This window comes from Lepus europaeus, chromosome 11 (assembly GCF_033115175.1).
Source record: "Lepus europaeus isolate LE1 chromosome 11, mLepTim1.pri, whole genome shotgun sequence".
In the NCBI taxonomy this organism is placed as follows: Eukaryota; Metazoa; Chordata; class Mammalia; order Lagomorpha; family Leporidae; genus Lepus; species Lepus europaeus.
The window spans coordinates 25,424,103-25,439,575 of NC_084837.1; the positions used below are offsets into that span (position 1 = coordinate 25,424,103).

The 15,473-nt window shown below is 40.1% G+C and overlaps 1 protein-coding gene across 2 annotated transcripts in view; it reads left to right on the top strand.

The window, feature by feature from the left end:
- MAP4K5 (mitogen-activated protein kinase kinase kinase kinase 5) overlaps positions 1 to 15,473 on the top strand; it is a 122,201-nt gene that overhangs the window by 58,309 nt on the left and 48,419 nt on the right. For both annotated transcript variants that reach the window (XM_062205150.1, XM_062205151.1), the window contains exons 9-13: positions 2,421 to 2,552; positions 5,761 to 5,823; positions 7,590 to 7,671; positions 8,572 to 8,688; positions 14,385 to 14,463. In XM_062205150.1, coding sequence (XP_062061134.1) covers positions 2,421 to 2,552; positions 5,761 to 5,823; positions 7,590 to 7,671; positions 8,572 to 8,688; positions 14,385 to 14,463 — 473 coding nt within the window. The remainder of the gene's footprint in view (positions 1 to 2,420; positions 2,553 to 5,760; positions 5,824 to 7,589; positions 7,672 to 8,571; positions 8,689 to 14,384; positions 14,464 to 15,473) is intronic.

The window sequence follows — 15,473 nt, forward strand, 5'->3', positions numbered from 1 at the left end:
CCCATATCCTAGCACTGGTTTGAGTTCTGGAGCAGCTCTGCCTTGCAATCCAGCTCCCTGTTTCTGTGCCTGGGGAGGGACTGGAAGATGGCTCACGTTCTTGGGCTGCTACCACTCATGGGACAGATCCTGATGGATTTTCTGGCCTCTGCCTTGAAAAGCCCCAGCCTTTGCAGCCATTTGGGGAAGTGAACCAGTGGACAGAAGAACTATTTCTCTGTCTCTCCACTTTTCAGATAAACAAATCACTTGAAAAATTTATTTGGGGCCGGCACTGTGGCATAGTAAGTAAAGCCTCTGACTACAGTACCGGCGTCCATATGTCCTCCAGTTTGAGTCCCGGCTGCTCCACTTCTTATCCAGCTCTCTGCTATAGCCTGGGAAAGCAGCAGCAGATGACCAAAGTGTGTGGGCCCCTACACTCCAGCTGCTGCAGCCATTTGAGGAATAAACTAGCTAGTGAAAGATATTTCTCTCTCTGCCTCTGCCGCTCTATAACTTTGCCTTTCAAATAAATAAATAAACCTTTAAAAAAAAAAAAAAGGAAAGGAACTGGCTTGCAAATGGATTATGAAATAGTTTTTGAAAATTTATTTATTTGAAAGGCAGAGTTACAGAGACAGAAGGAGAGACAGATCAATCTCCATCTGCTGTTTCACTTCCCAAATGGCTGGAAGACTAGGTCCGGGCCAGGCCAGAGCCAGGAGCCAGGAGCCAGGAGCTTCTTCCAGGTCTCCCATGTGGGTGCAGGGTCTCAAGGACTTGAGCCACCATCTGCTGCTTTCCCAGGCGCATGACCAGAGAGCTGGATAAGAAGTGGAGCAACTGGGACTCAAACTGGCGCCCATATGGAATGCCAATGCTGCAGACTTAAATCATTTTTAAAATTGTCCATTTCTTGTTCTCTCACCACTTTGCTAGGATACCATTTTCCTGTATTTATCTGAAGTCCTACCATGCTCCCATTCTTCCTATGGCCGACTGAGTGGTCACAACTCAGTTTCCCACTGAGCCCGGAACTGCAGCAGTACTGGTCAGCTTGGCATTCCAGTTAGCCACCACTGCTACTCTACTAGAGAGGAAATGAAACCTCTTGGCCTTTTCTGAGCTCCATCTCAGCCTCTTTCCTCTGTGAAATTCGACTTCAGTCACCTTGCTCTGTAGTAATAATTTTCCTTCTCTGTGCTCTTATACTCATTTTTGTGTATATAGCCCTTTGCGTATAGTATGTATTAACATTTTATTATTCATATTTAATATCATTAGGCACACTTGAGAAACAATATGTTAATGTAAAATTTTGTAACGTGAGTGCATATTAAAGCAACTTTTAAGATACAATTAAATAATTTAAAAATGAATGTTAAAAGGTAACATATTTCCTGTCATCTATATTTTATAATTTAATATGCCAGTATTATGCATCACAGGGACCCAGATAGGTAACTCCATCTTAACTCAGTTGAGCTTCTGTCTTCCATATATTCAGTGGTTCTTCTATATAGTCAATAGTTGCTTGACAGTAGCTCTACTTTAATATCCACAGCATTTCAAACTCTAATATCTTAAATCAACTATCTTCCTTTTGTTCCCTCTGCCGCAGCCTTTTAGAAGTCCTTTATCTTTTGTCCCTTGTGTTTTTGAAATTCTCCTCGAACACATCATCTGCCTAGCTGGTTTCACCTTCCCTCACACTGTCCTTCATATCGTCTTGAGTTCTGGGTTAATTTTGCCCCCAAATTAAGTCTTTCAGTTGATGCCCATAATTTTTACTTCAAAGTCTAAAATTCCTTCTATAATCAGGTAATTCATGATCTTGCCTGTACTTTTGAGGTTCACTTTCCAAACACTTTGTATGTCATCTCAACCTGTCTGTTGAAAGGACTTTTTTTCCCCCATTTCCTGTCCATCACAGACTTAGCTTTTATAAAATAATATTTTAAAAGGTCAGGCGTTTGAACGAGAGTAAGTGCTTGCTGGCAGTCGCTGTACTTACCAGTGACTGACAGGCTGCAGTTGGTGGCCCCATCGCTGCCCTGTCCCCTGGGTTCCTCCAGCTCCTCCCCTCAGCTCCCTGGGCTTGGTGCTCTAAGTCTCCTCTCCTGGAGCGTCTCTTTGACCCTTACAGACTTTCAGGCCTTTTCTTTCCTCCTGCTGCCTGACAACCTTCGCAGAACACCGACTGAGGTAAAAGAACACAGCGTTTGCTCAGAGCACCCGTATTCAAGGGAGGGAAGGAATGACACATTTTAAGTGTGTTGATGTGGCTGTGTGACATTTTCTTAAGCCTTTCTTCCTAAAGTTTTTTTGTCTTACTAAGCACTTCTTAGCCCTCTTCCCACGATTCTAGTGATCTAACAAGTGCTGAATTTCATATACTTTTTTAAAACTAAAAATGCTGTGTTGATTGTTCCTTCTAGGATGGCCCCGGAAGTTGCAGCAGTGGAGAAGAATGGTGGCTACAACCAGCTCTGTGATATCTGGGCAGTGGGAATAACAGCAATTGAACTGGGGGAACTTCAACCACCTATGTTTGATCTTCATCCAATGAGGTGTTCTCATTATTTACAATTATACAGTTATTAATATCTCTGGGTAAAGTAAAATACTGATAACTGAGGGTATTACAAGCTCATTTTTAATTGTATCATAATGTACAGGTGTTGTAAGAGGGTAATCTCACCTTAAACCTGCTCCCTTGTGTTGCTACTGTTAAAACCATGAGTTTTCTATATTGTCTAAAGCAGTTACCATCCTTAGAAAAGTCCTTATGAGTCTTGACATTCATTCTGCCATCATTTCATCTTGTTTCTTTTTTATTCCACATAGAATTCTAAGTAAATAGTAGAATGTAGATGAGGATTTTTTATACTCTCATTTGGTTTTGTTTCTTTTTACTTCGGATAATGAAGAAATACCCATATTTCATACAATATTTATATTTTAGGGCCTACTGTGTCTCAAAAAATTTGAGACGTCTTGAAAAAGTTTTGAATTTTTTTAAAAGATTTATGTATTTACTTGAAAGAGTTACAAAGAGAGAGAAGGAGAGGCGGGTTGGGGGAGGGCCTTCCATCCGCTGGTTCACTCCCCTGTGATGGTTGGAGCTGTGCTGATCTGAAGCCAGGATCTTCTTCTGGGACTCCCATGCGGGTGCAAGGGTCCAAGGACTTGGGTCATCTTGTACTGCTTTCCCAGGAGATAGCAGAGAGCTGGATTGGAAGTGGAGCAGCCAGGAATCAACCAGCGCCCATATGGGATGCTGGGCACTGCAGGCGGCAACTTTACCCGCTATGCCAAAGCGCCGGCCCGAGTTTTGAAATTTTGAATGAAGAGGTAAATTCTGCTAAAATACTAATTTTTAAAATAAATTGTATAAAGTTAAAAAGGAGGCGTCAAAATGAGGAAAGTGTTCTAACATACGATCAGTGATGGATTAATATATACTGCATGAGGAACCCATTCAGAGACTACAGGCAAAGATAGTTTATGAGCAAGTACCAGATACTAAATAAATATATAGAAAACTATTTGACTTCATAAGCAACCCGAGATACACAAGTTAAAAGATGTCTACTATTAGTGTGTGTGTGGTGAGGACCTGGAGCCAAAATGCTGGATGGCAGATTTGTGTTTGTTGTTTTCAAATGCATAGTAATGTTTATGCTTCAAAACCTAAGTGTGTATTTTTCTTTGGTTATTCAAGTACAGTCATTCACATCAAGTACAGTCATTCACATCACTTGCTAAAAACAACTGTTAGCATGTTAAAGAAGGAAATTCTCTGTTTTAGTTTGATAGCGTCTGTGAAGGTAAGAATGATAACCTTCTGTGACAGTCGCTAGTCATTATGATGGGTCATTAAAAAATTCTATTGTATGAGATGCGCGTTTGGCCAAGCAGTTAATGTGCTGGGTTAAATGCCTATGTTCCATATTGGAGTGCCTGGGTTCAATACCCGGCTCCTCTGGCTCCTGATTCCAGCTTGCGGCTGATGTTGACTCTAAGAAGCGACTGTGATCAGCCATCCAGATTGAGTTCCTGGCTCCCAGCTTCAGCACCCAGCCTAGCGTGGGGTCCTTATGGGCATTTGTAGAGAGAAAGAGCGAATGGGAGCACATTCTTAAGTGCTCACGCCCTCTGTTTTTGCGTCTCAAATAAATTTTGAAAACCAACTCTTTTATAATCTAGACAGCATTCTCTCTGTGCAGAGGCCATCAGTAGATATAGAAATGGGAGCTTTAAAAGATTCAGAAGAGGCCGGCGCCGTGGCTCAACAGGCTAATCCTCCGCCTTGCGGCGCCGGCACACCGGGTTCTAGTCCCGGTCGGGGCACCGATCCTGTCCCGGTTGCCCCTCTTCCAGGCCAGCTCTCTGCTGTGGCCAGGGAGTGCAGTGGAGGATGGCCCAAGTGCTTGGGCCCTGCACCCCATAGGAGACCAGGAGAAGCACCTGGCTCCTGCCATCGGATCAGCGCGGTGCGCCGGCCGCAGCGCGCTACCGCGGCGGCCATTGGAGGGTGAACCAACGGCAAAAGGAAGACCTTTCTCTCTGTCTCTCACTGTCCACTCTGCCTGTCAAAAATTTAAAAAAAATTAAAAATAAAATAAAAATAAAAAAAGATTCAGAAGATACTGAAACTCCTGCTGGGTACCACAGTGAATACATACCCAAGAAAGAAAGGGCCAAAAAACACTGGAATCTCCGAGTTCATTGCCTTGCAGTGGAAAATGGAACTGAGTAAAGTAGCTGGCTCAGGAGAAGATAGCAGAATCCTTAAGATACTCTTAGCTAGGCCGGCGCCGCGGCTCACTAGGCTAATCCTCCGCCTTGCGGCGCTGGCACACCGGGTTCTAGTCCCGGTCGGGGCACCGATCCTGTCCCGGTTGCCCCTCTTCCAGGCCAGCTCTCTGCTGTGGCCAGGGAGTGCAGTGGAGGATGGCCCAAGTGCTTGGGCCCTGCACCCCATGGGAGACCAGGAGAAGCACCTGGCTCCTGCCATCAGATTGGCGCGGTGCACCGGCCGCAGCGCGCCTACCGCGGCAGCCATTGGAGGATGAACCAACGGCAAAAAGGAAGACCTTTCTCTCTGTCTCTCTCTCACTGTCCACTCTGCCTGTCCAAAAAAAAAAAGATACTCTTAGCTAGAGGAAAAGCAAATAGGAGCCAAAACTGCCACCTCTCTGAAAAAAAGACAAAAACAAAAAACAAAAAAAAAACCCTACATCAAAACCTCCATGACTCATACACAAAGAAAGAACAGTGAGGCCAGCATTGTGGTATAGAGGGTTAGGCTGTCACCTGCTATGCAGGCATCTCATATGAGCACTGGTTTAGGTCTCAGCTGCTCCACTTCTGATCTGGCTCCCTGCTAATGCACCTGGGAAAGCATCGGAAGATGGTACAGGTACTTGTCCCCCTGACACTCAGGTGGGCGACCAGGATGGCATTCCTGCATACTGGCTTCAGCCTGACCCAGACCTGGCTTTTGTGGACGTTTGTGAGAGTGAGCCAGCAAATGGAAGATCTGTCTGTCCTTCTGTCTCCTCTCTTCCATCCTGCTTTGTCCCTCTCCCTCTGCCCCACCCTCTTTCTCTGTCATTCTGCATTTCAAATAAATGAATAAAATATTCTTTAAAATGTTTACCCCAGTTTTTCTCAGTGCCTGCCTGTGTAATCTTGTATAAATTTGTTTCAGAATATTCTGATTGTTAACTGTAGTAGTAGAAATATTTTGCTATTCTTTAAATTTTATTTCAGGGCTCTCTTCTTAATGTCAAAGAGCAATTTTCAGCCACCAAAACTAAAGGACAAAACAAAATGGTGAGTTAAAGAGTATATGGTTTTATGGAATTTTACAGTTTGAAAGGGATACAGTTTCAGTCCCCCTTGTTATAGGTTACAAAAACAAAGTGCAGAGGCAATAAGCAATTTTCCCAGAGCAGTGTAGCTGATTCACTTGCAGAGCTCTGATGAGGATGTGTGTTTATTTTCTGGGCAGTATTCTTTTATTATCCACTGCTCTTGTAAAACTCAAGTTGTTTTCTTTGCTTGTTGGCAGCTTGGGTTAGAGGAATGGTGAGAAACAGATTGGAAATGAATACAGTAAGATTCTGGAGACTCACCTAGTTTTGCCTTGTGTTCCTTTTCTTCCATTAATTACATACTGACTTTCACAAAGGTGATAACTTGAAAATACTTCCCACTTACCATTTCTCCTCATTGATTTTTCTCTATCTTCCTTCCATAATACTGAAGAAGGTTATTCATTTTCATCCTAATCTCTTCTTTCTCTTAAAATAATAAAGCAACTTGCCTGTCTGTACATGTCCATAAAAATGTCAATGACTGAAGTATAAAAATGGAAGATTGTTTTTCAGGGAATATCTTCCTCAGACATTTGATAAAAGACACTAAGCTAATGAAAGTCTCCAGGTTCTTAAATTCAAGAATTCTTCATCTAGATTATGTGGATGCCTTGTATATCCAAGAGTGCCTCCCCTCCCAAATTCTACACGTGTAGTCATTTTTCTACTGAGACAGTCTGTCGGCTATTCTGTTCCCTAGGCGGCCCTTCCAAGCCAGATTCTAAACCACTGCTTTGTGTTTCAGTGGCCCGGCTGAGCATAGTTTTCTGTGGGAGCCACCTGTTCTGGGGATCATGCCAAAAGTGAGAGGAACATCACACTGGAAAGAGGGCTCTACTCACTGCTGCTACCTGAATTCTGACAAAAGAATGGTTTCTTCCTAGTCTCTGTTTTTCTGAGTTCCTAACCATCTGGAATGGAAGGGCTTGATGGCAGGAATGACTGAATATCATTCAGTAATTGGTAACTCTTAGGAAACAGTGCTAGCAGATTCCAGCATTCACTACCACCACTGGAGAATCTTTGCCAGTTTCCAGTACTGACTGTGTTATCTCTGTTGTAAGACACCCAAGATAACACAGTGTTTGATTTCTCCGCAGAGAACTGCTGATCACTGAACTTGTTCCATCCCCTGGGTTCTGGTCCAGCCTCTAGTGCAGTGGACTCTTGACAGTAATAGAAATATCCCTCCATCATTAATTAATAATCAGTGCAGAATTCTTCCAAGTTCTGTCTTCTCCCTTTCCCCTTCATGAATGCAGATGGCAGGAGAACCCAGTTGGACACTTAAATTGCTCTCATTACCCACACTACCGCCATGCCATCCAGCTCTGTCAGTATAACAAGAAACACATACACTGTGTAAGTGAGGCAGTGAGGAAAGGACATTCTGACCCCTAAATGGTACCTAGAAAAGACGATCATAAATTGTATAAATGACACAGCCTACCCATTTCTAGATGTTAGGGTAATTTTAGAGGTTGTATTATACAGTATATTGTATTACTATATAATGTACATTGCAGTGTACTTTAGAGACAAAACTAACCCAGATGTTACCAAAAAATATACTGTGTGTTGGGTTTAGTTTTTGGTTTATATAAAACTAAAAACATAAGAAAAAATCATGTATTTCTAACTGCTTTTAAGTTCATTTTATTTATAACACCAAGAAACTAATATTAGTGAAATGTTTTTGTACATGTCTCTCTTTATTTAAAGGTCATCAGCTTTCCATAATTTTGTCAAAATAGCACTAACCAAAAACCCAAAAAAAAGACCAACTGCTGAAAGACTTCTGACAGTAAGTCATTGAAATTACAGAGATTGTAGAGGGATTATAGTTGTACAGTAATTAGACATATCACTAGAATAAAAGTATTTAAATGGTTTAATATAAATATGTTAATGATCTCTTCTAGCAGGAGTTAGCAAACTTTGTGTAAGGGGCCAGGTAGTAAACATGTTTCACTTTGTAAGAACTACTCAGTTGTGCCATTGTAGCACAAAAACTTTAGATAATATACATGCATAGGTATAATTTTAATACCCAGTAAAGCTTTAATTACAAAAGGAAGCAGTGTAGCAGCCTTGGGCTATAGTTTGCTGACTCCTGCCTAAGAGAAAACTCTTAAAAATGTTGCTCTAACCTAAAATTAATGCTTTTCCTGGCTTCTGTTGTAAATTTATGGAATGCTCTATGTGTATATTTTTATAATTGATATAGTCAGTGATTACAACCCAGCAAAAGAAAGCTTTTTAAAATGTCATAATAATCATATATCCTGTGCGTTAACATGGTTTTACTAAATTAAATGCGTACAAGTGTAAAATATACATTTATTTTCTTATTGTGATAATGGACTGTTTCACAGTATTCATTTGCATGGCAGCATAATAACATGAATAATGAATATCGTCAGGGAAGTCAAAGTTGTAATTTTACAGCCTAATAAAGAGTACCTAACTTTATTTAGAGAAATTATTCATGTTTAAAACTTAACCTAAATAAAGGTTCTTCAGTTTATAATATATAGATTCTCTGATGAGTATTTTTTACTAATATATTCCCCCATTTAAATTGGTAGGGTCCCATAGGCTTGTCTTTGCTAGTTAACAAATGACAAGTGCATGGAATATTTCCTATAAGGTGGAGATTTAAAGGCATACTCATGAAATTTTGTTTTGTTTTGTTTTTACCTAGCATACGTTTGTCGGACAGCCAGGTCTCTCTAGGGCATTAGCAGTTGAACTGTTGGATAAAGTGAACAATCCAGACAACCATGCACATTATACTGAAGGAGATGATGATGACTTTGAGGTAATAAAGGGTTTGCAGTTTAATATATGTAAGCAAATGTTTAATACAGCTATAGAACATGTTTTCTTACTTGCAATTTAGCTGAAGTACATTTAGCTACAGAGATTAATTAGCTCTGTAAATTTTATTTAACCTGCCTGTAATTGCCAGCTGATACCTTTTTATTGTAATATAACTGGCTGATACTTTTAAACCTAGTTTCTATAGAACTAGGATTAGTTTTTCCTGATATGTTCTCCTAGTTTGATTTACCTGAAGTGTTTAAGAGGTAGCTGAGATTGAAACAGGTTGTATCTTTCTACAGGATGTGTATAAAGACTTCTGTTTCCAAGGAAATAAACGTTTTAATAACATTGGTTTGGCTTAAGAAAAAGCCACAGCATATGTGCATAACATTTCTCACAAAAGAGACTCCTTAGACACCAAATTAATAATTTTTATAGTTCTCTTCTGTAGATCGTTAACAGAATACAAATAATTTTTTAAAATTCAGTTGAAGTTCCCACTGGAAATTTTTACCCTTTCCAATACTTTCTCAAAACAATGGTTTAGTATATAATTACTTGTAAATCTGTTCATAAGTATACATACCTTCTCTGAAAATATTGCAGAATTATTTTGAATATATTATATATAACTATACTTTTAAATCAGAAATGAGGAGCTTAACTACTCATTGGCAAGTATCTACTTTTACCTATACATATAAAATATTCAACACAGCTGTGCTTTTTTCACCAGTGTCTCTTTGTCTTCTTATCTCTCTTCCTCTCCTTTTTTGTTTGTATTTATCTGGATTTGTCTCTTTATACCTTTATTTACCTTTATGTCTCTACCTTCACTTCTGGCAGTAATATAGAACTAAAGTATATGTGTTGTTCATTATTATTTTTTAAATAGAGTTTTCTATTTCACATTCTTAAAGTTTTAAATTATACATATTTCACTAACTACTAACACTCATTCAGCATGTGTTACATGGCAAGTATTAGATTAAATTATTTCCATGGTAACCCATCTAATACTCAAGCTGTCATTTGTACTATGCACAGTCATTACTATATCTTGTATGCAGATGAGAAAACAAGGGGCAAAGAATGGAAGCAGTTTTCCCACTCATCTGTGGTGGGACCAGGATTTTAGATCCAGGGAAGCTAACTCCAGAGCCTATTCCCTTAGTTAACACCCCATCATTTCTGTTTAAATCACCATTAGATGATCTGTAAAAACTAATTTTTGTTTCCCATTGGCTAGTGGATAACATAATTCTGTAATGTTGTTAAGTACTGAATGAATATTTTGTTGGATGTTAAATGAATTTTAAGATATTAAATAAACCAGTGACAACTTAGATTTTTTTTTTCTACTTGAAACATTATTTGCAAATTTGGGATTAATAAATAGAATTTTAACCCCTTAAATATTCAAAAATTGTTAAAACTATTAGAGCATAATTGTAGAACTAGATATCATTTGCTTCCCCAGTTAGTCTTTTACTGGTTATATAACAACCCCTCTTTTGTCCTCATACCGTTTTGGCTGTGCTTCCGAAATTCCCCTACTTTCTGAATTCTCCTCTATTTGTTAATGATACTGCGGTTCTTGACAGTTCTTGAAATGGAAAACCTCGTACCAGGCAGTTGGGGGACACGTTGGTGAAGGAGACTGGCACTATCTGTGCCTTGACAGAACTTGTAAAGTCTCAAAGGGAACTGAAGAATAATATCACAGAACTTGCATGATGGGTCTTATGGAATGGGAAGTCCAGGGTACTGTGAGGACATTTTATAGGGCTAAGGAAAGGACTCACTGTAAAGTGATGTTTAAGCTGAAAACTGGAATTACAGGAAGAAAGCACGAGCGAGTGTTCTGAGCAGAGTAAGTAATAGCATGTCTGAAAGCCTGGTGATAAGAGAGAAGGTGGGTGTTCTTGTACTGAAGAATCAAGTCTGGCTAGAGCAGAACACAGGGAAGGAAGTGGTACAAGATGAGGTTACACAGCTAGACACTGGCTTTCTCAAACAGTGTTTGAAAGTTTGGACTTCAGCCTAAAGGCAGTTTGAAGCTAGTTAAGGGTAAGGGAGTAACATAGTCAGATGTCCATTGTTTTTGCAAATGTCAGAATAGTGAATCCATTACTGAACACCTGTTAAGACACTCCCAAAGTTAACCAGGATAGAGATATTGATTGTTGAGACTACAGTGCAAGGAAAAAGAAAAATGGACTGACTGACAGATTTTAGGAGAGAACTGGTGATTGGATGAAGACCTGGGAGTAAGGGGTGAGGAAAGAATTGACGAGCAGATTTGGACTTGAGCAGCTGGATAGATAACCATTGACTGAGATAGGCGCACTAGAGGAAGTCAGATTTGGGAAGAAACAAGACTTCAGTTTTATACTGAAAACAGTATTGCCCAAGCGTCCCACATGGAGAAGTCTAGTAAGGAGTTAGGTGTGTGGTTGTAGCATGGGAAGAAAAGTTTGGACTAGAAATACAGAATTGAGAGTCACTGAATATGGATGTAGTTGATGCCTTAAGAGGTAGATGGATGCCAGTAAAAACAAGCCTGGGACAGCATCCTGAAATTTTTCCCAAAATTTAAAGGTCAGGCAAAAGGGAACTAACAAAAAAAATTAATAAGAAACATAGAAAGGAAAGAGATTTTTGTTGAGAATACAGCCTAGAAGTTAAGTTATTATCATCTTTGGATTTAGGTAATAGTATTTGATGACTTTGACAAGGATAATTTTCAAGTAATGGAAGAGAAGCTAGGTTGGAGGGATTTGAAAGGTAAGTACAGTAGTTTTTATTAAAAATAATTGTGAAGGAGGTGCAGGGTAGCTGGGGAGAATGAATTGCACTGGGTTTTATTTCCTTCTTTTTATGTTTGTTGCAAGGAGAAGCTTAAACAGGATTGAATGCTTACAGAGAGCAAGATGGAGAGAGCTCTTGAGAAGAAAATGGAGGGTGGAATGTAGAATATGATAAGGGACTAGATCTTGGATAAAGTAACCCTTCTCTTGTATCCGAAAGGAGCATCACTGGGGCTGACACTGTGGCAGAGCAGGTTAAGCCACTGCCTGCAGCACCGGCATCCCATATGTGTGCCGCTTTGAGTCCCAGCTGCTCCACTTCCTATCCAGCTTCTCTGCTAATGTGCCTGGGAAAGCAGTAGAAGATGGCCCAAGTGCTTCGGTCCCTGCACCCATGTGGGAGACCCAGAAGAAGCTCCTGGCTTCAGACCAGCCCAGTTCCAGCCCTCTTGGCCATTTGGAGAATGAACCAGCAGATGGAAGATTGTCTCTGTCTCTGTCTCTGTCTCTCTCTGCCTCTGCCTCTGCCTCTCTCTAACTCCTCCTTACAAGTAAAATAAGTGAATCTTAAAAAAAAAAAAAAAAGGAGCATCACTGATACTGTGGCTAGTAATTTCTGTTCTGTGAAGTAAGTGGCCAGGCCATCTCCTGAAAAGAAAATAGGTAGATATGATGAGCATGGAGAAGGTTTGAAACCGTAATTGGGAGCTACACGTGGGTTAAATGATGAGAGCAGGTCTCTGACCGTCCGTGGCTGTCTGGGTCTAGAGAAGAGTTGGGCTGAAGGCTCAAATGAAATGACTTCTCAGGATGTTCTGCGTGTACTTTTCCTCCAGTAGTGATTGATATCTCACATGTAAACACACAGGTTGAATCCATCCAGGGTTGACAATCTGTTATGTCAGGGTGCTGGAGAACATGGGGCTAAGGAATTTTAAAATACCATTAACAGACTGCTTGAAATTTTGGAGTAACAGATTAAAACTCTGTAGGGGGAAAAGTGAAGATAGGCAGGAAACATATGGAGAGTGAGGAAGTAGTGGATTGGAGGACTTGATATTCCAAGGGGAACATTAAACGAGTGATTGAGAGTAGGGCCATTGTTGTGAGGCAGTGGAGTAAGCTACCTCCTCTGACACTGACACCCCATATTGGCATGCCAGCTCAGGTCCCAGTGTTCTGATCCCATTCCTTGAAATTGCCCCAGGAAAGCAGAAGATTGCCCACCTACATGGGAGAACCTGGTTTCAGCCTGGACCAACCCTGGTCATTTGGGGAGTAAACCAGTGGATGGAAAATCTGTTTCTCTATGTGTCATTTTCTGTCACTCTGCCTTTCAAATGAAATAAACCTTAAAAATATTATTGGAGGGGGCCAGAATTGTAGTGTAGCAGGTTAAGCTGCAGTTTGCAATGCTGGCATGCCATATTGGAGTGCGGTTCAGTTCCCAGCTGCCCCACTGCCCATCCAGCTCCATTGCTGATGCACCTAGGAAAGCAGCAGGAGGTGGTACTTGGGCCCTTGCCACCCATGAGGGAGACCCTGATGGACGTCCAGGCTCCTGGTGTTGGCCTGGCCCAGCCTTGGCTGTTGTGGCAATTTGGGAAGTGAACCAGTAGGTGGAATATTTCTCTCTCTCTCTCTCTCTTCCTCTCTTCCTCGCCCCCCACCCCCGACCCCCGTGTCTCTGCCTTTCAAATAAATAAGTCTTTTTGGGAAACAGTAATTGGAATAAGTGAGATTATGAACACAAGGCATCAGACTTTTAGAGTGCAGGTAAATTTGTGTATCAGAGCTCATGATTGGTTCCAGGTGTGATTACAGGCATGCAGGGTGGGTTGAAGCATGTGAGAATGTCTTCAGAGATTAGGTCGGGAAACTTAAGTCTAGAACATTGAACCTGAGCTTTTGAAGTCCATTGAAGTGATAGTGGGTCTTGAAGTAGAGGGAAAAACACACATGAGCCACTTTTAAGCCATCAGTGAATGAGAGTCATGAGAAACTTGGTAGACAGAGGTCAAGCTGAAGGCATAGCTTCACAGGAGCAGGCACTTACATGAGACTGTGGGGACAGTAAACGTCATTCTTGACTTACATTTCTTCCGCAGTCTCCCTGCATCCAGTGTTTGTCCCCTCCCTACTCTTTTATATGCTAATCAGAGTACTCTTAAAGTAACTGTGGTGATGCCACTCCCTTGCTCCCTTGGAGCAAATTTTTTGCTCCAGAAATTTTTTTCTGCCAAAGAAATAAAATGGAGAGCCCTGGCCTGGCATTCAGAATGTTTCATGATCTGGCGCACCTCCATCTGTCTTCCAGCTTTGTCATCTCCGTACCTAATCTTCGCTGTAGCCAAATAATAAACAGTTCACTCCCTCTGAAGACTCCCTGCTTTTCTTTATTTCTTCTATCACTCTGTGTTCTTTCTCATGTTTAGAGTGCTTTCTCACATTTCTGCATATCCAACACTTAACTTGCACATTAAGGCCCCAGATGAGAGTACAGCTCTTTGATGAAGAACTTTTAAACTCTTCACTATAAAATCATTTCTCCCTCCTCGATAGTAATCCATTTATCTTAATGAGCGGCACTTTACCATTTCCTATTTTTTTTTAGTATGTGCTTGTCTCATCTTCCCAGACCTAGTCCACCTCTTTGAGGAATGGAGAATGTGTCTTACTTTTTTGAAACCCTTCAGTATTTTGCACAGTGTAAGCATGGATTAATATTAAAGCATGTCACTGTTCATTGTACTTGTTTTATGTTTATCTCAAAATTTAACAGATAATCATTAATAAATGGTAACAATTAAAAAGAAAATTTTGTCTTTTAACTTTATCATTGAAATTTTTTAAAGTGCGTGTATTATGCTTATATTCACAGCCCCATGCAATCATTCGTCATACCATTAGATCTACAAACAGGAATGCCAGAGCTGAACGGACAGCTTCAGAAATAAATTGTATGTCTTTGGTGTACATTTTCCATTGTTGGTTTTGGAGGGTTGAGCTGGGTATTGTACTTCTTATGGAATAATAAAATTTGATACTGATTGAGGCTACATATTTTAATATATGAAATACTTTAAAATAGGACTTGCTTTTTTCTTCTAGATAGAATGCCCATGATGTACAATTTTTGAATGCTTTTTATTTTTTATTTAAGAAAATGATGGTATTCATTGCAAAACATTTGCAATAAGAAAAAATAGAAAATTAACATTGCATGTGATTGCCTTGCCCAGAGCAAACCCATAGTTGATATCTTTTGCCAAATTTCCTTTATGTTTTTCCATGTATATTTTAATGTGGATGAATTTATACATAAAGTTTTACTTCATATAAAAATATTTTTATATATTAGCATAACCATTAACTATTTATTGCATTCTGCTTTATTAATTGATAAGTAGTTCCCTCTTGTTGGGCATTTACATTGGTTTCAATTTTTATAAATTACTTATAATTTTTATAAATTGTTTCTGAAAATTTAACTCCCCCAATGCCAGTAACAACAAGTACTAGGCTGGGCTGACGTGAGGAGCTAGGAACACAATCCAGGTCTCTCAGTAGATTGATAGGAACCTAGTTACTTGACCCATCACTGTTGCCTCCCAGAATGTTCATCAGCTGGCAGATGGATTCAGGAGCTGGAGGCAGGTGTGGAACCCAGGCACTCTGATACGAGATGTGGGCGTCTTATGACTAGGCCAAACATCCACACTGGTTTTAGGGTTTTTGTTTTGTTTTGTTTTTTAAGTCAGATCAACACTAACATGAATCTTTTCTAAAACAAGTATTTAAAAGAAGAAATTTATTTTTTTATTTGATAAACTAATCATTGAAGATGAAAGTTTTATATCAGAATTTGTCAATTTAGCAGCATTTTTTTTTTAATTTATTTTTTACTGATTTGAAAGAGTGACAGAGAAAAAAACCTCTTCTATCCCTGGTTCATTTCCCTAAAGGCCAG